Here is a 24,083-nt window from a genome sequence, read left to right on the forward strand (position 1 = left end):
AAGGAAGTAGTGACAAAAGACAAGTGGTGGGGGAAGGCTGCAAATCATTTAGAATTTGAACTCAAGCATTTAGTAGAGCACCGGGCAGATACTCAGTAAAAGGAATTCCATTTTCAGATGCTACTTAGCTTCGCTAAGGCTCAAAGTACCTACTGATTGATAGATCAACTCAAGGCAGAAAGAAGTTGGCACTGTAGGAGAAACTCAGATACTGTTACGATGGCTAAGTGAAGGGAGCACTTTGCTTGACATGGATCAGGGCAAACTCCCCAAGAAATATGACATCTGGGTTGGAATTTGAAGAATGTTGTACAATGACCCGAGATGAGGAGGACAAACCAAGCAAGAGGTGACAACATGAACTAGAGCAGAAACAAGAAAGGAAATGGCATGACGTATGTGGGGAATAATAAGCAGTCTGGTGATCCCAGAGCAGCAAATACAGAGCCAAATGGTAAGAAACAAAGCCGGAAAGACCTAAATCACATCTAGAAGTTTGTGACTTTATCCTGCAGGTACAGGGGAATCACTGAAGGGTTTGTAAGCAGTGGGGAACACAGTCTTGTATTTATTTATTTTGAGAGAGAGAGAGAGAGAGAGAGAGAGAGAGAGCGAGCATGTACACATGAGTGGGGAAGGGGAGAGAGAAAGGGGGAGAGAGAGGATCCCAAGCAGGCTCCATGCTGTCAGCGCAGAGCCCAACACGGGGCTCAAACCCACGAACTGTGAGATCATGACCTGAGCCAAAATCAAGAGTCAGAAACTTAACTGACTGAGCCACCCAGGCACCCCAGTGCTGTACTTTAAATAGTTTACTCTGTGTACACACAGAGGTCTGACTGAGGTGCTCATATCAGTAAAAGGAAGAACAATCAGGAAGCCGTTACAGAATTCCAGACAAGAAATGACATGGGCCTAACTGGGTGGTGATACATATGGAAGGGAGGGGAGGGATTCCAAAAATACTTAGGAGGCAAAAATCAAAACAACTTGGAGATGAATTAGACATGGGAGTAGAGCAGAGGGAAGAATAAAAAATGACTTTCAGGCTTCTCATCTAGACTGCCAGGGAGAAAATCATATCCAGAGAAAGGAGTGGGAGGCTCCAAATGAGGCTGGATATGTGAGTCTCGAGTGGTGTCCATCTGAAATGACTATCTTACAATAATGCCAAAAGCTGAAACAGACACAAGACAACAAGCTAAGGCAGGGCTGGAGGAGTGGATACAGAGTTTCATTTTGCACATATTTGAGGTAGTTGGAGACAGGTAGGTCAAAAATGTCTAATGTAAAACTGGATACATGGGTCTGAGGCTGGAAGAAGAGGTGTGGGCTGGCAATCCAGGTGACGCTGATACCGAAGTGTAGCCGAAATCACTGGAATAGATGAGACCGTCAAGTAAGAAAGCAGGAAGTGAGGACAGACCTGGAATAAGTGACCTGTAAAAGGCTAGCTGAGGAAGAAAAGTACGCAAGGGACAGGAGTGGTCGAAGTGGCATGAAAAAAATGAGATCATGTGAGCCAACTGAGGAAGGATGTTTGAAGAAAAGAGCAAGATTAACAGTGTCAATATAGGAAAGTTCCACAGGAGAAGGTCCAAAGCAAGCTGTGGTGGGATAAACAAATGAGAACCAAGGAAACCCAGCCAACAAATGAAAATACTTACTGAGAAATTTGGACAAAAAGGAGATGAGAAGAAATAGATAGCATCTAGAAGGGCTGCAAGATAGAGCAGACTCTGTTAAGACAGAGGAGATTGAGTGTGTGTACAGACTAAGAAAAAAAAGACAGTGAACACACACAAGAGGTGAGGAAGTGGTGACTACAGAGCAAGGTCCAGAGCAGCAGAGTGGACGCCATCCCAGGCCCAGAGGATGGACTGGCCTTGAATAGAGAAAGAAACTGAGAATGGATATGAATTACATGAATTTAAGAAAAGTGATGGGACGCTCAGGGAGATCACCCAAGATGGTCTACTTTCTCGATCAAGTGGGAAGTTAAGCTCTAGAGTGAAGGAGTTGGGGCTAGCGCAGGTGAGGGTGAGGGAAGTTGGACAATGTGGAGCCAATGCCCAGGGCACTGATAAGGTTGGAAACTGTGAATTTACAGTGGTGTCCATATGATTTTCTTTGGTAATGATGAAACTCAGAGGAGAAGGTAAATCTTAGTGTTGATCCATGCTGGGGTTTTGCTGTAAAGGTATGAAAGAAAGAAATGGATGGGAGGGAATCCAAAACAACAGCTTAATAATAATGATAATAAAAAAAACAACAAAAAGAAACCTAGTTATATAGCAGCTAATATTCCCCCGAAAGACTATTTTATGCCAGGCACCATGGTAATATTTTGCATTTATTACCTCATTTAATCTTTACAACAATCCTGGCCATACGTATAGGACCCCGTCCACTGCCCCTTCTACCTGCTCTGTCATCTATAATCACACACTTACGATGCTGCCCTGTCACTGCTGGCTTGACTGTCACACTCTCCACTAGGCCCTAAAACTCAGCCACTGATTCCTGAATGAACAGTGTTAAAAATGAAGGAAAGAAAGCAAAACCTTAGTTATATCTGTTCTTGTCCACAAATGGAAGTAATAAGATGATCCTGAATATAATTAATATCTCTCTGAACATAAGACCAACATGGGTCATAAGAATATCAAAAAAGAAAATAAAATTGTAAACATAAAACCAAGACGAGTTCTCTGATTCCAGACAGCAAAAAGGAAATCACTGCCATGAAGGGGATAAAAGGTTTCCTTTGTTTGCATCTCATTCTAAATCTGCAGACTTTTTAAGAATATTTCACAGGCATCTTTCTGTTTCAAGAGGACTTTCCCTTTAAATAGATGGTACAGCCATTAAAAGTATTTCTCCACTCATTCTTTCTCCCTTCTCCAGGCTATCCAAATATTTTCATGTATTTAGATGTCTTACACCTCAACCACCAAAGTATCCACATCCATCTCTTAAATATTAAGAATCAAACAAGCACCACTCTCATGAGACACACTCACCGGGAAAGTTCTAGAGAAGTGAGTTGACTGGGTACTGGATAGACATTCACTGCTGTCAGCCCTAATCAAAAAACAAACAGGTGTTAGTGATACTCTCCAAAGAAGAAAGTAACTGAGAGAGTAAACAACAGCAAAGTGGTTTAGTGAAATCACCAGAGAAAAAACTGATGTCATCTCCTGAGATGAACTAAAGACAAAAAGCTGGGTAACTGACACTGACTAACTTTACCTGATTTGAAACCCAAATGAAACAACTGATTAAAGGATCTTGTGTACTGGTCTGGACTCACACAGCACAGGAAGTTGCTAAATGTTAGCTGTGACTACTTAGCTTTCTAACTTAAAAAAAAAAAAATTTAATAATTGGATTTTTACGGGCAGTATCTTTTAATTAAAGTAAAAAACATACATACAGAAAAGTACAACAAGCTTAAGTGTATAGATCAATTGATTTTTACAAACAGAACACAATAGGGTAACCAGTACCCAGATCAAGAAACAGCATATTACCCGCTGCCCTGAAATTCACTCCCGTTTCCCTGTTTTGGTCACTGTCCACCAGGGCAACCTCCCTCCCCACCCCCAACTCCCAATACCACAGATGGCTTTTGCCTATCCACATAAATATACATGCACAGTCTGCATAATGCTTTCTCTGGCTTTATTTACTCTACATTGTGCCTGTGACATTTGTTCCTATTACTGCCTAGGGCTGTAGTTCATACATTCTCATGGCCATATAAAATTCTTTATGTAATTATACCACAATTTATGGACCCATTTTAGAGCTGGTGGGCATTTAAGTCTCTTCTTCCACTTTGGGGTTACTGAGTACACGTTCAGCTTTAGTAGATAATTCCACACAGTTTTCCAGAGTGGTTGACCAATGTACAACTAGTATTTTCAGTGATTTTCAAGGACTATTCTAGTCATTCTGATAGGTGTGTAGTGGTGTCACACTGGGGTTTCAATGTGAACATCGCCGATGATCAGTGGGGTCAAGTGCCTTTTCCTATACTAACTGATCACTTGGATAATTCTTTTGTGAAGCTGAGTTCTTTACTTTTGGGACATCAGAACTGCAAGTGTTGGTGTGAATTTTTCCAGGTTAAGAACTTAAGGATTCTTTCTGTAAACAGAGCGGCTAACTTCAAACAAGCCCCGTTTGGTACAGCTCTGTGACAGAATCCCAATTACCGAAGACAGCATTTATGCCTATGAGGTCTTTTCTAGCAGGGCCACTCATTCATTCTCTAGATACATTCAGAACACAGAATAGGGCTAATAGTAAACATTTCCACAACAAAAGACCGACTACCATCTCACAAGAATATCTAGAACTTGCACAAGTCGATACTCATCAGCTTTGACATTGTTTTGACCCAAGCAATTAATCTACGCTACAAGTTGAAATTTCTCTAACATGATAAAAGGCAGTGAAAAGAGAAGTCTATAACTATCTTTTATTTTAATAATGTATTTTAGGGATACAGAAAAGAGAATATAATAATGAACACTCTTTCACCCATCATCCAACTTTTAACAAATATTCAAATTCTGTCTATAAGCTTCAGACTTTTTCAAGAATTAAAACACTGCACATACCAAGAGGTAAATATCATCCTGAATATTTTATCATTCCCATGGATCTTTTATATTCTCTGGTAAACACAGAGCTAAGGAAACAACTTTTCTGTGTGTTTGAAATTTGATACAACTATCTTGGTGTACATACATATACTTATGCATTTTTTTTTTTTGCTAAAACAATGTTTCTAAGATTTATCCATATTAATACACAAAGCTTTAGGACATTCATTTCCACTGCTGTGCAGTATTCTATTGTATAAACATGTCACTGTTTAGTGTATACATTTTCCTATCAAGAGTAATATATATTTTTTCACCATAACAAACAACGCCGTGAGAAACACTCCAGTACACATCTCATGGGTACATGCGGGTGTCTCTGGGAGATATTCCAAGCAGAGCACCTGGCAGAATATGCACTACATGTATCTTTGACTTCTCTGAACACTGTTATAGTGCTTTGCAAAATGGCTTTACCAAATGACCCTCTTACTGGCAGTATATGAGAGCTGCTGCTTCTCCATATCTTCAATAGTGCTTGGTGGGAATTTTTAATTTGATGAGCGTAAAACGGAATTATCAAAATTTGCATTTCTCTGGCACTTAGTGATACTGAACATCTTTTCCCATCCTTCCTGAAACACAGGAAATGTAATTATAATTTCCTTGGTAAAGAACTCTGGGGCACCTGGGTGGCTCAGTTTGTTAAGCATCTGACTCTTGATTGAGGCTCAGGTCATTATTTGACAGCTCATGAGTTTGAGCCCCGTGTCATGCTTTGTGCTGTCAGCGTGGAGCCTGTTTAGGATTCCCTTTCTCCCTCTCTCTGTCCCTCCCCGCATCGTGTGTGCTCTCTTGCTCTCAAAATAAATAAGTAAACTTAAAAAAAAAAAAAAAAAAAAAGAACTTTCCATAAAAATAATATGACAAATACAAGTATTCCTGGAGCAAATCACTACTGAAATAAGGGGCTTCTCATTCTAGAACTGAGGCAGTACAAAGTTTTGGACTAGAGATGGGCAAACTTTTTCTGTAAAGGACTAAATATTTAATAAATGCTTTAGGCTTTGCAGGCCATACCATGTCTCTTACAACTACTCAATCATGCAGTGATATGTAAACAAATGAATGTGGGTATCTTCCAATCAAATTTTATTTATTGATGTATCACTGATATTTGAGTTTCATATAACTTTCCCAAGTCAAAATTATTCTTCTTTTGATTTTTTTTTAAATTTACTTAAAAAATGTGAAAACTCATTCCCCATGGGCCATATAAAAACAGGTGCTGGGCCAGATTTAGCACTTGGGCTGTAGTTTACCAATCTTTGTTTTAGGCTATTCCTGATATTCTGTTTTGAACATGCTTGCCCACCCTCCTACCTTGTTATTTTGCAAAATGCCTCTGATTATACTCACTTAGGGAATCTCAAAGTAGTCTGCAATGCCTTTTCATGCTTATCTCAGCCAACTTAAAAACAAACTTAAAAGACAAAGCTGGTCTCCATGAACCTCAAACCACACTTTGCAGACTGGCTGAGGAACATCACAGATGCCACTGTTCTTAGAAAGCTCTTGACTGCGAGCTACAAGAGAAAAAAATAGGAGGCTGGATGGAGAACTCACTGTTCGAACTGGCGTACAGAGTTCGAAGGGAGAAGCCACTGAGTGTCAGCTCTCTCAGTTGGTTCCGCTCACAATGCAGCTGCTCCAAGCTACATAAGGAGTTGAGATCTAAGTCAGCCAGTTGATTGTCCCGCAAATCCATGTGGGTGATGTATTTATTTCCCTCCAGATTTTCAGTAACTACAGTTTTCAAATGGTTCATCCTTAATAGAGAATAAGGAAATCATTAGAAATAAATTCTACTAAATGTGCTTATCAAAAGAAAAGAGGTATGGGGGCGCCTGGGTGGCTCAGTCGGTTGAGCGACCGACTTCAGCTCAGGTCACGATCTCACGGTTCGTGAGTTCGAGCCCCGCGTCGGGCTCTGGGCTGATGGCTCAGAACCTGGAGCCTGCTTCCAATTCTGTGTCTCCCTCTCTCTCTGCCCCTCCCCCGTTCATGCTCTGTCTCTCTCTGTCTCAAAAATAAATAAACATTTAAAAAAAAAATTAAAAAAAAAAAAAGAAAAGAGGTATGATCTCTTTCTTTTCTAAACAACTAAAAAATTTCACTACTTGCTTTGGCTTGCAAGGTATTAATAACCCTGAAGAGCTTGTACCTTGAGTTCTTTCTTTATGAACTAAGTTAGGCAATCCAGACTTGCAAATACATATACAAATTAAATAGAGAGGGAAGAGGGATCATGCCTACAAACAATTACTTAAAAACTTACATCCAAAGACATAATAAAGTTAGGTAGGCACGAAGAAGCACACCAAATGAACAATAAGATGAACATAACCTTCTGGGTTAATGAGCAGCAAAGCAGTCGTAGTGCACCATGTAGAGACCAAGAGGAAGCAGCCATACTTTCTCCCGTTGCTCTGCCTACTCTCTCTTATGCTAAGATTCACATTTCATTAATTACTAGAGAGGAAAATAATCTGTATCTATATGGAGTAGTTCAAGGGCAAATTATAGAAAATGGCTTCTTGGTTCTCTTCTACCCAAGTATAGGATTTAGTGCACGTAGCCATGTTCTCATTTTCTGGTATTTCAATACACTTTTCTGTTAACTATTTTTTTAATGTTTATTTATTGAGAAAGAGACACAGACATGAGTGGGGGAGGGGCAGAAAGAGAGGCAGACACAGAATCCGAAGCAGGCTCCAGGCTCCAAGCTGTCAGCACAAAGCTGGACGCAGGGCTCGAACCCATGAACCGTGAGATCATGACCTGAACCAAAGTCGGATGCTCAACTGACTGAGCCACCCAGACGCCCCTCTGTTACTATTTTCTTACAAGGGACATCAATGGCTTAGTGTAAGTGACAGACATTTACACTATGTGTATGTGTGTCTTTTATGTGTATGTGTCTTTTATCAGCTTTCTTTAGGAAAATATTATAACTAGAAAATAAAACTCATAAAAAATTCATAGGAAAACCTTTAACATTTAAAATCTAATATAATGGGTATCAAGAAGAAACCCAATGATTCAATAAAAAATGGTCAAGTTTAAGAAAAATACAAATTACCAATAAGCATATTAAAACGATGCTCGGGGACATCTGGGTGGCTCAGTCGGTTAAGCATCCAACTTCAGCTCAGGCCATGATCTCATGGTTCATGAGTTCAAGGCCCATTCGTGTTGGGCTCTGTGCTGACAGCTCAGAGCCTGGAACATGCTTCTGATTCTGTGTCTCCCTCTCTCTCTCTCTGCCCCTCCCCCACTTACATTCTGTCTCTCTCTCAACAATAAATAAACATTAAAAAAATTTTTTTGTTAAAGATGCTCAACCTCACTCATAAGTAAATAAATACTGATTAAAACAATGAAGTATTATTTTCTCCCACTACTCTGACAATAAAGAAAAAGGCTGCTAAGATCCAACATTGACAAGGATGTGTAGAAATGGGAATTCTTACAAAATGTTGCTGGGAGGGTAACTCAGAACAACCTTTGTCAAAGGTAATGTAAAAGTGTCTATCACATGGTATACCTACCTCACTCATAATCTCTCTGCTACTGAGTGAAAACTGAAGCTTTACTACAGCTTGGAAAATGTTTTAGAGAAGTCTTTATAAAGAGAAAACGTAAAAGGACATCAGAGGTCCACCCAGAAGAAGGCATGGTGAAAAATGGCCTCACCTTAAATCCACATGTTTGATATGGCTCATCCTATTCAGCACCCCAAGGTTTAGGACTTCCAGGTGATTTCCCGCCATAACTACTTTATCTAACATAGTGAGTTTCTCATAAACCTCAGGAATATGACTAAAGTTGTTGAAGGAAATTCCCAGGGAAGAAAGCTGTTGCAGATTTCCCAACTCCTCAGGTAAAGTTGTCAGAAAGTTGCCATCAACACAGAGGGTTTGAAGACTGCAGGAAGAAAACAAAACAAGACTTTATGAAAGGTTTTAATTGGAATGAAAAGAACTAGAAATATGGATTCTGACATACATCACTAATTTATTATGAATCCAATAATAATAAAATACCCTATCTATAGAGACTCAATGAAATACACATAACTGACATGGATGGTCCCTCCAACATCAACAATAGTCAGAACCTCTGCTATTGAAACTGAGGGACTAATAACTAGTTACTGCTGCAAGTAACTGCTGCTGACTAGAATCCTCAGACTTGCATGATTAATTTCACTGCAAGAGCTCATGGGACTACCTTCATTCCAAATGCCAGACAAGCTCCTTACTCTGCAAGTAAAAATGAGTCTAGCAAAAGTCAGATACTTACTTTAGCAGATTGCCAATCTGACTTGGTAGGTCATGAAATCCATTACAGGAGAGGTTGAGCTCAGTCAGGGTAGAAATCTCACATAACAATACAGGAAACAACCCAAGTTTATTGTGGGACAAGTTCAGGCCCTTCAGCTGAGAAAATCTAAAAAGCAAAGGTACAAATTATACTGCTGAATGAAAAAGACATCTATTAAAAAAAAATTTTTTTAATGTTTATTTTTGAGAGACAGCGTGAGTGGGGGAGGGGCATAGAGGGAGGGAGACACAGAATCTGAAATAGGATTCAGGCTCTGAGCTGTCAGCACAGAGCCTGATGCAGGGCTCGAACTCATGGACCGTGAGACCATGACCTGCGCCAAACTCAGACACTTAACCGACTGAGCCACCCAGGCACCCTAGCCATCATTTTAGATGTCCACTGCAGAATTTGTTCCACAAATATCTGTTGAGCACTCACTACCTGCCAAACATTGAGTACAGCACAGACACTAAGATGCCTAACACTGGGACCATACAATGAAGGAAATCAGGTCTAGTGCAATGGGAGTTCTTCTCTCTTCTCCTTAAAAACAGAGAAAATTTTAAAGAAAATCTCATATCAAAGTCCTATTGATATGCTTAAAACCTCTTCCTTTATGAAATTTCTACATGCAATATATAAAATTTTATAACAATTCATCAACGCACACAGGAATAGCTAACAAATATGTACATCAAATCCCATTATAAGCAACTTCTTTTTACATTGTGAAATTTTTTTTTAATTTTTTTTTTTTCAACTTGTATTTATTTTTTTGGGACAGAGAGAGACAGAGCATGAACGGGGGAGGGGCAGAGAGAGAGGGAGACACAGAATCGGAAACAGGCTCCAGGCTCTGAGCCATCAGCCCAGAGCCCGACGCGGGGCTCGAACTCCCAGACCGCGAGGTCGTGACCTGGCTGAAGTCGGTCGCTTAACCGACTGCGCCACCCAGGCGCCCCCATTGTGAAATTTATATTGGCTCAAATATCACTTGAAATGAACGGGACACTTAGAGCTTTAAAGTATGTATGTATTAATGGAGTTTTACTGTAATAGGATCTAACAGAGAACATGAAATAGTAATTTTTTTTTAAATTTTTTTAACGTTTATTTATTTTTGAGACAGAGAGAGACAGAGCATGAACGGGGGAGGGGCAGAGAGAGAGGGAGACACAAAATCGGAAACAGGCTCCAGGCTCTGAGCCATCAGCCCAGAGCCCGACGCGGGGCTCGAACTCACGGACCGCGAGGTCGTGACCTGGCTGAAGTCGGACGCTTAACCGACTGTGCCACCCAGGCACCCCCATGAAATAGTAATTTTTAATGCTTCTGTTTTGTTCCTAGAAATAAAAGTATCTATGCCATCTTAACTAGAGATAATATCATCATAAACTGGATCTAAAGGAATCACTCTGCTAATTCTACTTAGGAATATTATACTTATGATTACACTAGTCCAAGAAGGTAAGGCTGAGGTGGTGTTTTCCATGATACCGATCCGTATCACCTGCTCCTAGATTTGAGTCACTCTTCCAAATTTTCAACTTTTGATTTCCAATTGTCCTGACCTTGAGTACTAACTGTTCCTTTGGCTTGGTGCCTTGACTTGAGAATTCCTAATACAGCCCTCAAATTAGATAAAACCCTATTTTCACAGCAACTCAGAAGAAAACACTAGTAAATGCTAGAAACTCACTTAAAATGATAGCTTGTATTGTTTTTACATAACAATATAATTAAAAGTATTATCTCATTACTAAATATAGGCTTAAATCAAAAAAACTTTGTAAAACACATCAGATGAGATAAAAATACAGTGCTTTCTCAAAATTATTTTAGAAATATTATTATTAAGTAAAATATGTACTTTTTTTTTTTTTTTTTTTTTTAAAGTAGGCCTCATGCCCAGCACGGAGCCCAACACAGGGCCCAAACCCACGACTGTGAGATGAAGACCCAAGTCAAGATCAAGAGTCAGATATGTAACTGACTGAGCCATTCAGGTGTCCCTAAAATACGTACTTTCAATGTGTATTATCTTTCTAATCACCATGTAATCTGAATTCTTTAATGTCCAATTTCTCCCTTGCTCACAAGCCCAGACAATTAGTTATATCAAATATTTACTTAAAAAAATTTTTTTAATGTTTTATTTATTTATGAGAGTGAGAGCAAAAGTGGGGGAGGGACAGAGAGAGAGGGGAAAGAAGATCTAAAGTAGGCTCTGCACTGAGAGTAGCAAGCCTGATGTGGGGCTCAAACTCACAAACTGTAAATCATGACCTGAGCTGATGTCAGACACTCAACCAACTGAGCCACCCAAGCAATCCTCTTCCATCCATTTTCAAAGGGAGGAGGGTGGTAACGTGGGTGGAGGGAGGGAATGGGGAATATATTCTAACAAAGATGGAAAATATATGGGCCATAGTCCCTAAGGAGTGGAATGGTTCTTTTATCAGAGGGGAGAAGTTTCATAGTTGTCTAAGGCTTAGAAGCTAGTGTTAATAGGCACACAACAAAGATAAAAGTCCCACACTGGGAGTGGAATTCTTGAAATTAGGCCTATTTCCTTTAAGTTATTTAACTTTGATACTTAGGATTCAAAAACTTGCCATACACTCAATCTCTCAATTTACCCTGGCTTCAGATCAGGCGTCACTATCAGTGAATTATATAACAAGATTGTTTAGCTCAATGGCAGCACACTGTGGCCTCCGTAACAGAATATTTGCATCTATCTCCTGTCTTATGGAGGGAAAGGGGGAGTAAGAAAACTGCATAAATAGGGGCGCCTGGGTGACTCAGTAGGTTAAGCGAATGACTCTTGATTTTGGCTCAGGTCATGATCTCACAGCTTGTAAGATCAAGCCCTGTGTCAGGCTCTGCACTGACAGTGTGGAGCCTGCTTGACATTCTCTCTCCGTGCCCCTTCCTCACTTGTGTGCACATGCTCTCTCTCTCAAAATAAATAAACTTAAAAAAAAAAGAAAACAGCATAAATAAAGCATAAATAAAAATTCTACTGTTTTTCAAAATAGAGAAAATTTTCAAATATGTGTATGATGTTAAGCATGCTCACCTTCAGGTACAACTAAGACAGTGATCACGATTTGGTTTGAGTAAGTTATTCTGGAAACCTATTCTCCACATACCTGTAGAGAGTGTCAAGGCCCCCTGGTCTTTCCAGCTGCATGAAGTTGTGTCGCAAGTTGAGGTAGGTGATATCTTGACTGTAGAAGAGATGCTCAGGAACCTCCTCAAGGCTGTAACACGAGAGGTCGACGGTGCTGATTCGCTGGGACACCACCTGAATAGGGTCAAGGAGAAGAGCCATCTCAGCTAGAGCAGCAGAACAAATGTCTCTCACCCAGCAAAGGAAGGAATGCCATTTATAAAAAAAGTGCTAATTTTAACAATTGGAAAGAAAAAAAGGTAATGAGATCCAATTACTCATTTATAAAAACCAGTTCATTTTTCCTTTTTCCTAAAACCATTAAGCTGCTTGAAACACACAATGTAAGTAAAAGGAAAAAAAAAATCATAAAGGGGAAAAGTTAACATTTCATGCAAGAAGATAAGATGATTCAAAATAACTATACAAAACTTTGGCAGGCTGTGTGATATTGAAAGCCATGGCCTTTTGTACCCACAGGCTCTGCTACTTACTAGTGCAGTTTCTTCATCTGTTGTGAGGATAAAATAAATTCAGCACACAGCACACTGCTTAGTATGCAAAAGGTACTCAAAAAATATTAACTTCTGTTATAAGGTCAAAAGAATGGAATAGCTATTTAAAACTGAGATTAGTTTATTCAGAACAGATTTCATTACCACTACAATAGAAGTACATAAAATTCAATAAAACCAAAACAAGTTTTTATTTCTATAATAGTCTGCTAATAAAAGATAGGTTGTGAAAATTGGTCTAAAAACCAAACAAAATCACTAGAAAAGTTATTCATGTTTTATGGCATCTCATTATACTAAAACAATACTTTATGCAACTACTTAGTTCCACAAAGAAAAATGTGCTAAAATTCTGCAAAGATAGCTGGGAGAACAAGAAAATTTGGAAACTGCAATACAATTTTAGGGCACTGCATCTTTAAAGATTAAAAAGCAGAAATTATGCTGAAAAGCTAATTATCCTCAGCATAGCAGAACAATGGTTTGTAACAGGATCACAGGTCATGTCCCATAATAAGTTCAAATTTAAAGTGGTTCATCACAGCTGTACTAAATATATTCAGACCAAGAAGGACTAGTCTAGGAATTAGGGAATGGCTCCATCTATCCCTGACCACAGTGGTGGAGGGAAAGTGATTTGAACCTTATTGTGTCTCAATTCTTCTCAGAGATGGTATAAAGGTAAAATGCACCTGAAAACATGTTTGAATACATTTTGTACTATGCAAACATAAATAATAAGGTAAGGACCGGGTGGAATTCTATTATTTCATTCATTATAAACTTAGAGGAGCCTAAAGGAAGATACCTAAGAATTACAATTCACTCTCTTTGGAGTGAGTTCAGCTTCAAGATACATTTCCGTTGGGCTTTTACATTCTTATCACATCAGGACATTTGACAGCTTATCACCTTGGACGCTTGTCGCTGCCATCTCTGGCACTCAGCCAGTGTCTCAAAGCTGACATGATAGGTCTGAGCCTGGGCTCCAGCTGAGCTGAATGCAAGGGAGTGCTGCCGTCGCTTCACTTCTTCCACCTGAGGAGGAGGAGGCAAGGAAACCAGGACCAAGACAAAAAAAAAATCCTAGTCAGAGAGCAAAGGACAGTAACAAGAAAAATAAGTCAACTTTTTTAAATGGGGCAAAAGAGAGGCGCCTGGGTGGCTCAGTCGGTTAAACGTCTGACTTCAGCTCGGGTCATGATCTCACAGCTCGTGAGTTCGAGCCGCACGTTGGGCTCTGTGCTGACAGCTCAGAGCCTGGAACCTGCTTCAGATTCTGTGTCTCCCTCTCTCTCTGCCCCTCCCCTGCTCACATTCTGTTTCTTCTCAAAAAATAAACATTAAAAAAATTTTTTTTTAATGGGGCAAAAGATCTGATCAGATGTTTCTCCAAAGAAGACTTGAGACATGACCAATAATAACATGAAATGTTCAACATCATTACTTATTAGATAAATGTAAATCAAAATTGAAAGACACCACATCACATACACTAGGAGGGCTAAAGTTAAAAATAGAAAATAACAAATGTTGGATAACAAGTATTAGCAGGTTCTGGATCCCTCATACACTGCAGTGGGAACGTAAAATGGTTCAGCCACTCTGGAAACCAGTCTGGCAATTCCTCAAAAGGTTGAACATAGAGTTACCATGTGGCCCAGCAATTCCACTCCTACATATACACTCAAGAGAACTCAAAACATACATTTATACAAAAACTTACACATGAATTAGAGCAGCACTATTCATAATAGCCCAAAAGGAGAAACAACCTAAATGTCCATCCATCAACAGGTATGCGTATAAACACTGAATGTGGTATATTTCAGTGGAATATTATTTAGCCATAAACAGAAGATATTGCTGCACACTATATGAACCTTGAAAAGATTATGTGAAGTGAAAGTCACAACCATATACTGTATGATTCCATTTATATGAAGTCTTCAGAATCAGCAAATCTGTACAGACAGAAAGTAGATTAGTAGGTGCCCAGGACTAGGGAAGAAATGGAGAGATGATGGCTAAGAAGTGCAGGGTTTCTTTTCAGGGTGATGTGGTGATGGTCACAAAACAGTGAATACACTAAAAGCCACTGAACTGTACACTTTATATGGGTGAATTATATGGTACATGAATTAAATCTCAATCAAGCTGTTTAAAAAAAGCAAAGGAGGGGCGCCTGGGTGGCTCAGTCGGTTAAGCATCTGACTTCGGCTCAGGTCATGATCTCGCGGTCCATGAGTTCGAGCCCTGTGTCGGGCTCTGTGCTGACAGCTCAGAGCCTGGAGCCTGTTTCAGATTCTGTGTCTCCCTCTCTCTCTGACCCTCCCCCATTCATGCTCTGTCTCTCTCTGTCTCAAAAATAAATAAACGTTAAAAAAAATTTTTTTTTAATAAAAAAATAAAAATTAAAAAATTAAAAAAGCAAAGGAATAACTTATTCAGCAACTATGTTGAAGGAATAGGACTCGGGCATAATCGTAAGTAAATGTATTAATTATTCTTTAAGTCACAACCCAGTCTCAATTTGGTAATGAAATATTAGCTGAAAAAATACATTGTACTGTTCTGCATGCTGGGACAAGCAGAGGAGAAAACAACAAAGCGCCTACTCTAAGTGGGGTTTAGACTTGCGGAAAGACACTCTAACACCAAAATGGTGACATAGCATAGCATGATATAATATGTAAGATGTAACATCAAGAAAAATAAAGCAGGGGAAAAGCTTGGAGGACAGAGTGGGTGGTCTGAGTTATGAACAGGTCAGTAAAGGAAGGACTCGGCTGAGGTAACATGTGAGCAAAGACCCTAAGGGGGTCAAGGCATGAAAACCTCCTGGGGGAGGAGCATTCCATGCAGGGCAAGAGCAAGTACAAGTGCCTGTGATGCAAGAAAGCATCCCATGTTTCGCAACAGGAGAGTCTCTAGACCCACAGGATAAGAGCCAATGTTTCCATTGCAAAGATACGACAGTTCCAACCCTTCCCCTATCCTGGGGCACAATGGAGGTAGCTGCCTGCCTACAAAGGGTGACCTAGCCTGCTTTTTGGACTCTCTTTCCGTACCTACTAAGTACTGGACTAGATGCCATTTTTTACCCCCTCCAGGGTTGAAGTAGATAGGAAGGACAGGAAAGATAAAAGCTCAAAGGTTCTTACTAGACAAGCAGAGTCATAACCTGACTTTGCAGTCTCCAGGCCTAACAGATTTTAAAGGGAGGTTTTTCCTCAATGGGGCCTTTTAAGGATTCTTTTGGTTACCCCCACCTCAAGCCAAACAATGGATGAGTTCTTAGTTACAGATCCCTTGACCTGGCTAATGCATATTATTCCAGTAGTTGACTATGCCCTCCCAGACATGAAGGAATCTGGTGGTCCATTTACAGCCTGTCCTCCAGGGAAGCCTATTTGCCCCTCTGGGTGGCCCTGCTAGATAAGATCTAAGAGAATCCACCCACTCATCCATTTTTCCACCTATCCACCCACTGGTTCTCACTTTCTCTCAACCCTTCTGGGTCACATACTAACAAACCCAAGGAGCACATGATGATCCCAATGCATGAGTCAGGCTCTTAAGCTACCTGGCTGCATTGGTAACTCATCTCTTGTCCTCAAGACTCCTTGGTCAGAAGGCAGGACACCAGTCCACTATGTTTCCCTTACTGTAGGGGATCCGTATCAAGCTCTCTTGAGTCCTGTTGCAACCTCTTTCACTAGGGTTGAGGAAACAGGCAGAAACCTTCTCTGTTCCCATTTGGGGTGGTAATAAAGATTCACTGCACAACAGCAGTTCTCATCAAAACAATTCTCCCCCAAAACTCCAACAACCTACCTCACATAGCTTTGAAGAAGATAAAGCCTTTGTAGTTATGAAACCACTTATATCTTTCTCTGACATGTTATTTTGATATGTCATAGGTACTGAATCTTGGTGAGTCAGCTGGGAACTTCCAAATTATACTCGTAAATCATTAGGTTTCTGGTGCCAAGTAAAGATTGAATCCAATGGCAGAAACATGATAATACTTTAAGCGAAAGAGAATCATATTAAAAAGATCCAAATAAAATTACATAATATTCATAACATTCAATTGCAATGATCACAATAGGACTGCTTTTTATTAGTAATAAATCAAGGCAAGTGAATGAGTCTGTGTCAAAATAAAGGATCTTACTGAAATGAAGAATAGATATTAATGACTGTTTCAGAATAATCTTTTAAATATTTTATTACAGGATATTTGACACAGAACAATAATATACTCATATAATGTCAAATTTTTTTTTTTATATAATGTCAAATATTGAGAAACGATTGTAAATCTCCCACTGGAAGTTAATTTGTCAATTTATCTAATTATGTTAATTTTTGCATTATATATATTAAGACTACATCATAACACATGTACAACTTCAGAATTATTATATTCATCATGAAATGTTCCTTTCATCCTTTTGGAATGAGCCTCTTTATACCTACTAATTCTTTTGCACCAAAGTCTTTTTTTAGATATTAGTTTTATTGACATATAATTTTAATAAACTTTGTGATTTTTTTTACTTCACAGATTCTAAGTGAATAATTTAATAAGCTTTTATAAATGAATACAGCTGTATAAGCCCATCACCCCCAATACTTCCCTTTGTGCTTTTCTGTAATCAATCCCTTCCCCTCTGCACCCAGGCAAGTGCCTGTTTTCTATCACTATAGTTGTCTTTTTTTAGAATTTCATATGATAGAATCATACAATAAACAGACTTTTTTGTACCTGGCTTCTTTCACTTAAAATAATGCTTTTGAGACTGATCTTTGTTTTGGAAAGTGTCGGCAGTTCATTCCTTTTTAGTGCTTACTAGTATTCCATTGTGTGGACATAACTCCTGTGTTTATCAATTCACCAGTAGTCAATGAACATTTGGCTTGTTTCTAGTTTTGACAATTATGAATAACGCTGTGACGAACATTCACTTCAAGCCTTTGTAAAGATATGTGTTCATTTCCCAATACCTTGGAGAAAAGCTGGGTCATCTGATATACATATGTTTAAGTTTACAAGAAATAAAAAACTGTCTTTCAAAGAGACTGTACTCCTACCAATGACATAAGCAATCCAGTTGTTCCTCATCTTGCTAAATCTGGTACTCATCAGTCTTTTGATTTTTAGTCATTCTAGTGGTGTGCAGTATCTCACTGTGATATTAATTTGCATTTCCCTAATGACTAATGATGGTGAGAATCTTTTTATGTGTCTATTTGCCATGTGTATATCTTCACTGGTAAAGGATATGCTCCAATCTTTTGCTGAGTTTTTACTACGTTATTTGTCTTCCTACCACTGTGTTGTAAAAGTTCTTTATATATCCTGTAGACAAGTCCTTTGTTCCATATAAACTTTCATAAAAGTATTTTGTCTGATGTTAATATAACCACACCGATTTTCTTTTGGTTGTTATTAGACTAGCATAATTTTCCCACCACTTCACATTCAACATTCTAATTGTTAGGTATGTCTCTTATAAACAGCAAGTACTAAGATTTCAAATAAGAATCTAACAATCACAATTATTATGAATATTGATATATTTAGATATGTTTCTATCACTAAAATTTGTGGGTTTTTTTTAAAATATTTATTTTTGAGAGAGACAGAGCATGAGTGGGGGAGAAGCAGAGAGAAAAGAAGACAAAGAATCTGAAGCAGGCTTCAGGCTCTGAGCTATCAGCACAGAGCCTGATGCGGGGTCCAAACCCATGAACCGTGAGATCATGACCTGAGCCAAAGTTGGACTCAACCGACTTAGCCACCCAGGTACCCCTCTATCACTATAATTTGTGATAATTTACCATGCTAATCATTGTGTTCCTTTTTCTCCACTCTTTTTCTGTCTTCTTTTAGCATTACAGAATTTTTTTTTTTTTTTAATATTTGTTTTTGAGAAAGAGAGAACATGAGCAGGGGAGAGGCAGAGAGAGAGGGAAATAGAATCTGAAGTAGGCTCCAGGCTCTGAGCTGTCAATGCAGAGACCAAAGTGGGGCTCAAACTCACAAACTGTGAGATAATGACCTGAAATGAAGTCAGATGCTTAACTGACTGAGCCACCTAGGTGCCCGGCATCAAAGAACTTTTTATATTCTCTTTTTCCACTCTACTTTTTCTTTTAACCTTTATTTTTTGAGAGAGAGAGTAAGAAAGAGAGACAGAGTACAAGTGGGGGAGGAACAGAGACAGAGGGAGACACAGATCTGAAGCAGGCTCCAGGCTCTGAGCTGTCAGCACAGAGTCCGATGCAGGGCTTGAACCCACGAACTGTGAGTTCATGACCTGAGCCTATGTTCGATGCTTAACTGACTGAGCCACCCAGAGGCCCCTTTCCCACTTTACTTTTTTTAGTGGCTGTCCTTAAAATTTTTTAATTCACACTTTTTTTTCTAATGAAGTTAAACGTTATTTGGTGTTTCTATCCTCTTATTCCAAGACTGTATCACATGTTACTTATTAAACATACCACCACATCTTAAATATCACTCAGGGTAGTTTGAGCTTTAGTAGTTTAAATTTATATTTAAAATATAGAAAAAGTTTAAACTTCTTACAATTAATATTAACTTTACCATCGTTATTTTATCAGTGTCTGCACTCATTGTTTCTTATTTCTTAAAACTTCCCTTTGAATTTACTTTCCCTTGTATTCTTTTTTCTTTCTTCCTTCCATCTTTCCTCCTTCTTCCTTCTTTCCTTCCTTCCTCCCACCCTCCCTCCCTCTTTCTTTCTCTTCCTTCCTTTCTTTCTCTCTCTCTCTCTTCCTTTCTGGTGGGCGGGGGCATTTTTTTTTAACCTATTTTCTTCATTCTGTCCTTCAGCCCCCAAGACCAGAACCAGGTCTTATATTGCTAAGTGGTAGGTTTCTGCCTCCTGGTTGATACTGAAGTATACACATTCATTTAGTGGCAGCTTATTCATTTCCTGGTTATGGGCCACATAAATGGGTCATTCCACCTCTCTAGGACAATAGCAACAAGACTTGGTTCCAGTCAGTGGTTAACAGCAGTTTTGGGCTGTTTTGTTTTTGTTTTTTCCAGCAGTCCTTCAGGGGCAGAATACCACTCATCTCTTACTTAAGCCTGGGCCAGGTTCCCCTCATAAGTAGAGGACTTTTAAACCCAAATACTTAGAGGAGCTACACATTTGGGCTGCCACAACCTTTCAGGCCCAGAACCCAGCAGGCCCTCAGATTCAGACCATTTCACCACATGCACTTCTATTCTACATTCCTAAGCCCAACTGTGCCTTTTGAATATTGTATATTTAAAACTGTATATTTACCTTTTGAATATATATATTTTATCTATATATAGATGATGTATTGTGTATCTGGAGCAGATTGGGTGTTTCAACGCATGAATTCACTAAGTTTTGTCTGGAAGCTCTCTCAAATTCAGACGGTTTTATGATATTCAAAATCAAAAATAAAAGAAACAAAATGAGGTATAGCTTCATATAAATGTTAATATATCTGTTTCCAGTCACCTGTCAGTCTGATGGACTTGCAGCTGAACTCCTTGCCCAGGGTGGGGAATTCTCTAGTACAGACAAGAAATAGTGTGCTTTCCTGGCTGCTGGAGAGGGGCTTGTGACCATCCCAGACTCTGAATTTTAGTATAAATGAGGGAAAAGGAGAAGCTGGAGACAATCTGTTTAAGGAATGGATGCTGGCGGGAAGCTGGCAGGGCAGCATCCTCGATCTACCCAGGCGTTACCGATGGCAGCATCCAGTGCCTCGCAGTGGAGGCAGAGGTATCATCAACAAATGGGTTCTGCAGCAGAATTTGGGGTATGGGGGCACCTGTGTGGCTCAGTCAGTTGAGCGTCTGACTTCAGCTCAGTTCATGATCTCACAGTTCTGGAGTTCAAGCCCCACGTTGGGCTCTGTGCTGACAGGTCAGAGCGTGGAGTGTGCTTCATATTCTGTGTCTCCTTCTCTCTCTCTCTGCCCTCCCCTGCTTGTGCTCTCTCAAAAAAAAATAAATATTTTAAAAAGAGAAGAGAAGAGAAGAGAAGAGAAAAGAAAAAGAAAAGAAAAAAAAAGAAAAGGAAAAGAAAAGAAAAGAAAAGAAAAGAAAAGAAAAGAAAAGAAAAGAAGAAAAGAAATTTGTGGTATGGATACCTTTTGACCTCCCAGAGAATCTGTGATGTAAATAAACCAGTTTTATGCTTAAATTAGGCTGAGTAGGCTTCTTCCGGACCTAACAACTCTAAAAAACAACGTTGTAATGCAATCTTTTTTTTTTTTAATTTTTTTTTAACGTTTACTTATTTTTGAGACAGAGAGAGACAGAGCATGAACAGGGGAGGGGCAGAGAGAGAGGGAGACAAAGAATAAGAAACAGGCTCCAGGCTCTGAGCTGTCAGCACAGAGCCCGACGCGGGGCTCGAACTCACGGACCGTGAGATCATGACATGAGCCAAAGTTGGATGCTTTAACCGACCGAGCCACCCAGGCGCCCCTGTAATGCAATCTTTAAAAAAATTTTTTTTAATTTAATTTTATTAGTTTTAATTTTTTTAGTTTTAATTTTAATTTTTTTAATGTTTATTTATTTAATTTTTTTAAACTTTTAAATTCATATCCAAGTTAGCATATAGTGCTATAATCATTTCAGTAGTAGATTTCAGTGATTCATCCACTACCTATAACATCCAGTGCTCATCCAAACAAGTGTCCTTCCTAATGCCCCTTACTCATTTAGCCCATCCCCCAGCACAACCCCTCCAGCAACCGTCAGTTTGTTCTCTGTATTTAAGAGTCTCCTGGGGCGCCTGGGTAGCTCAGTTGGGTTAGGTGTCCGACTTTGGCTCAGGTCACAATCTCGCAGTTTGTGGGTTCGAGCCCAGAGCGTCGGGCTCTGTGCTGACAGCTCATAGCCTGGAGCCTGCTTCGGATTCTGTGTCTCCTCCTCTCTCTGCCCCTCGCCTGCTCATGCTCTGTCTCTCTCCATCTCAAAAATAAACATTTAAAAAAAAAAGAAAAGAAAATCCTACAGAATTTACAAAAAACAAAAACAAAGCAACATAGAGCCCTGCATCGGGCTCCAAAGACCCTGGAGCCTGCTTCAGATTCTACCTCTCTCTACTCCTCCCCTGCTCATGCTCTGTCTCTCAATAATAAATAAACATTAAAAAAATTAAAAAAAAAAAAAAAAAAAGAGTCTCTTATGTTTTGTTCCCCTCCCTGTTTTTGTATTATTTTTGCTTCTCTTCCCTTATGTCCATCTGTTTTGTATCTTAAATTCCACATATGAGTGAAGTCATACGTGGTATCTGTCTTTCTCTGACTAGCTAATTTTGCTTAGCATAATACCTCTAGCTCCATCCACATGGTTGCAAATGGCAGGATTTCATTCTTTTTGATTGCCGAGTAATACTCCATTGTGTGTATGTATGTATGTACACCACATCTTCTTTATCCATTCACCTGTTGATGGACATTTGGGCTCTTTCTATACTTTGACTATTGTTGATAGTGCTGCTATAAAACATTGGGGTGCATGTGCCCCTTCAAAATAGCACACCTGTATCCCTTGGATATAGTGCAATTGCACTTTTTTTAATTTTTAAATTTTAATTTGAGAGAGCACGAGTGTAAGCAGGAGAGAGGGACAGATGGAGAGAGGGAATCTTAAGCAGGCTCCTTGCTCAGCACAGAGCCCAAGAGGGGACTCAATCCCATGACCCTGGGATCATGACCTGAACCAAAATCAAGAGTCAGACAGACGTTCAACCAACTGAGCCACCCAGATGCCTCTACAGTGTAATATTTACACATGCTCATACTTGCTTCTTTAAAATGATGTGGGGAGGGGCGCTTGGCTGGCTCAGTTAGTAGAGCATGCAACTCTTGATCTTGGGGTCATGAGTTCAAGCCCCATGTTGGGTGTGGAAATTAGCTAAACAAATAAATCTTCAAAAAAAATAAAATAAAAATAAAAAAATAAAAAGATGTGAGGAAAGTGCTGAAAAGCATATGTGATTTTAATGAAGAAGATCAAACAAAAGAAGAATAATTCCATTTTTACGAGTCTTACCTTTCCCCCAACCAAAGGCAAAATGTGCATCTTTCCAGTTTGACAATCTTTTACTGAGGAAACGATGAGGCAGGTACCACAGAGAACAACTAGGCGTTCAGCCCACTTATGCAGCTGGGTCTTTCCCTTGCGTACATTATAGATACCAGACAGAAGGATTCGATCCAGATGATCCATCTGGCATGGTTTTTCTGAAAAGAAAACAAAACGAAAGAAAAAAAATCCAGAAGGCACAATTAAACTAGTATAAGACTACTATAAGGGAAAAAGAAAGTATTGTGTGTCAATACACAGCAACCTTGTTTACAGATTTAAGTGACCAAGCAATATAAGTATTAAAAATAAGATCTCAGTCATAAAATGTTACCCATCACTGAAGTTATACAACGGGAGTATTGTGAATTTGGGGCTAAGAACAAGATTTTATTTTGGATGCCATTATTAATTCTTCTAACACAGTCCTATTTCCCATGAACACAGAGAAAAGCAAAATGGCAAAGTGACTAAGATCATAGACCTGGGGCCAGACACGTAAACCTGAGTTCAAATCCTAGTTCTGCCACTTACTTTTGTTTCTTTGAACTACTTAATTTCACTGAGATTAACTTTCCTCATTTATACAGTTTGGATCTTAATACTACTTATCTTTAGAATTTCATTATGAAAAAATTAAGATAATTAATTTAAAGTACGGAGCATAGTTTTAGGTAACAAAAGAAGTACTGAGTAAATGACAGCCACTACTGTTGAGACGAGTCTATTCTAGAAGGAAGAAATAAATAACTATGGAAGCACTCTACTTCTGTACACATTGCTCCATTTTCCTGCTTCTTGTGCAGAAAAGCTTAGGGCTGATATTTCAGTCAACTATCCCAATCACGGTAGCAGAAGCTCATATCATACAAGATCTTTCTTTTTTAGTATGCTCCCTCCCCAACAGAAATCTTCGTAAAGCTGAGATATAGTGCACAAAACAGCACATTATGAGAGCAGACAGGTTGTTGATTAAAGCACAGCTAAAAACAGACAAGTAACTCTACAAAGGAACAAACAGGAGCAGCACTAGTATGAGATATTGCAAAGAGCAATAAAGTGGGAATAGAGAAAATTAGACCGTACCTGATATTATTACACAATTGATTATGGAACCTGTGCATCATGCCCCTTTAACTGTGTGTTTCCCACATATTATCTGAGGAAATGGGGCCTGAGGTCAATCTGAGGTCATGATCTTGCAGTTCATGGGTTCAACCCCTGCGTCGGGCTCTGTGTTGACAGCTCACAGCCTGGAGCTTGCTTCG

The 24,083-nt window shown here is 39.3% G+C and overlaps 1 protein-coding gene across 2 annotated transcripts in view; it reads right to left on the bottom strand.

The window, feature by feature from the left end:
- Window positions 1-24,083, bottom strand: part of PHLPP2 (PH domain and leucine rich repeat protein phosphatase 2) — an 81,919-nt gene that overhangs the window by 23,702 nt on the left and 34,134 nt on the right. For both annotated transcript variants that reach the window (XM_047835702.1, XM_047835701.1), the window contains exons 4-10: window positions 22,783-22,973; window positions 13,605-13,730; window positions 12,158-12,312; window positions 8,979-9,125; window positions 8,370-8,600; window positions 6,240-6,442; window positions 3,024-3,084 (exon numbers count right to left, since the gene is read on the bottom strand). In XM_047835702.1, coding sequence (XP_047691658.1) covers window positions 3,024-3,084; window positions 6,240-6,442; window positions 8,370-8,600; window positions 8,979-9,125; window positions 12,158-12,312; window positions 13,605-13,730; window positions 22,783-22,973 — 1,114 coding nt within the window. The remainder of the gene's footprint in view (window positions 1-3,023; window positions 3,085-6,239; window positions 6,443-8,369; window positions 8,601-8,978; window positions 9,126-12,157; window positions 12,313-13,604; window positions 13,731-22,782; window positions 22,974-24,083) is intronic.

The sequence above is a fragment of the Prionailurus viverrinus genome, chromosome E2, assembly GCF_022837055.1.
Source record: "Prionailurus viverrinus isolate Anna chromosome E2, UM_Priviv_1.0, whole genome shotgun sequence".
Lineage (NCBI taxonomy): Eukaryota > Metazoa > Chordata > Mammalia > Carnivora > Felidae > Prionailurus > Prionailurus viverrinus.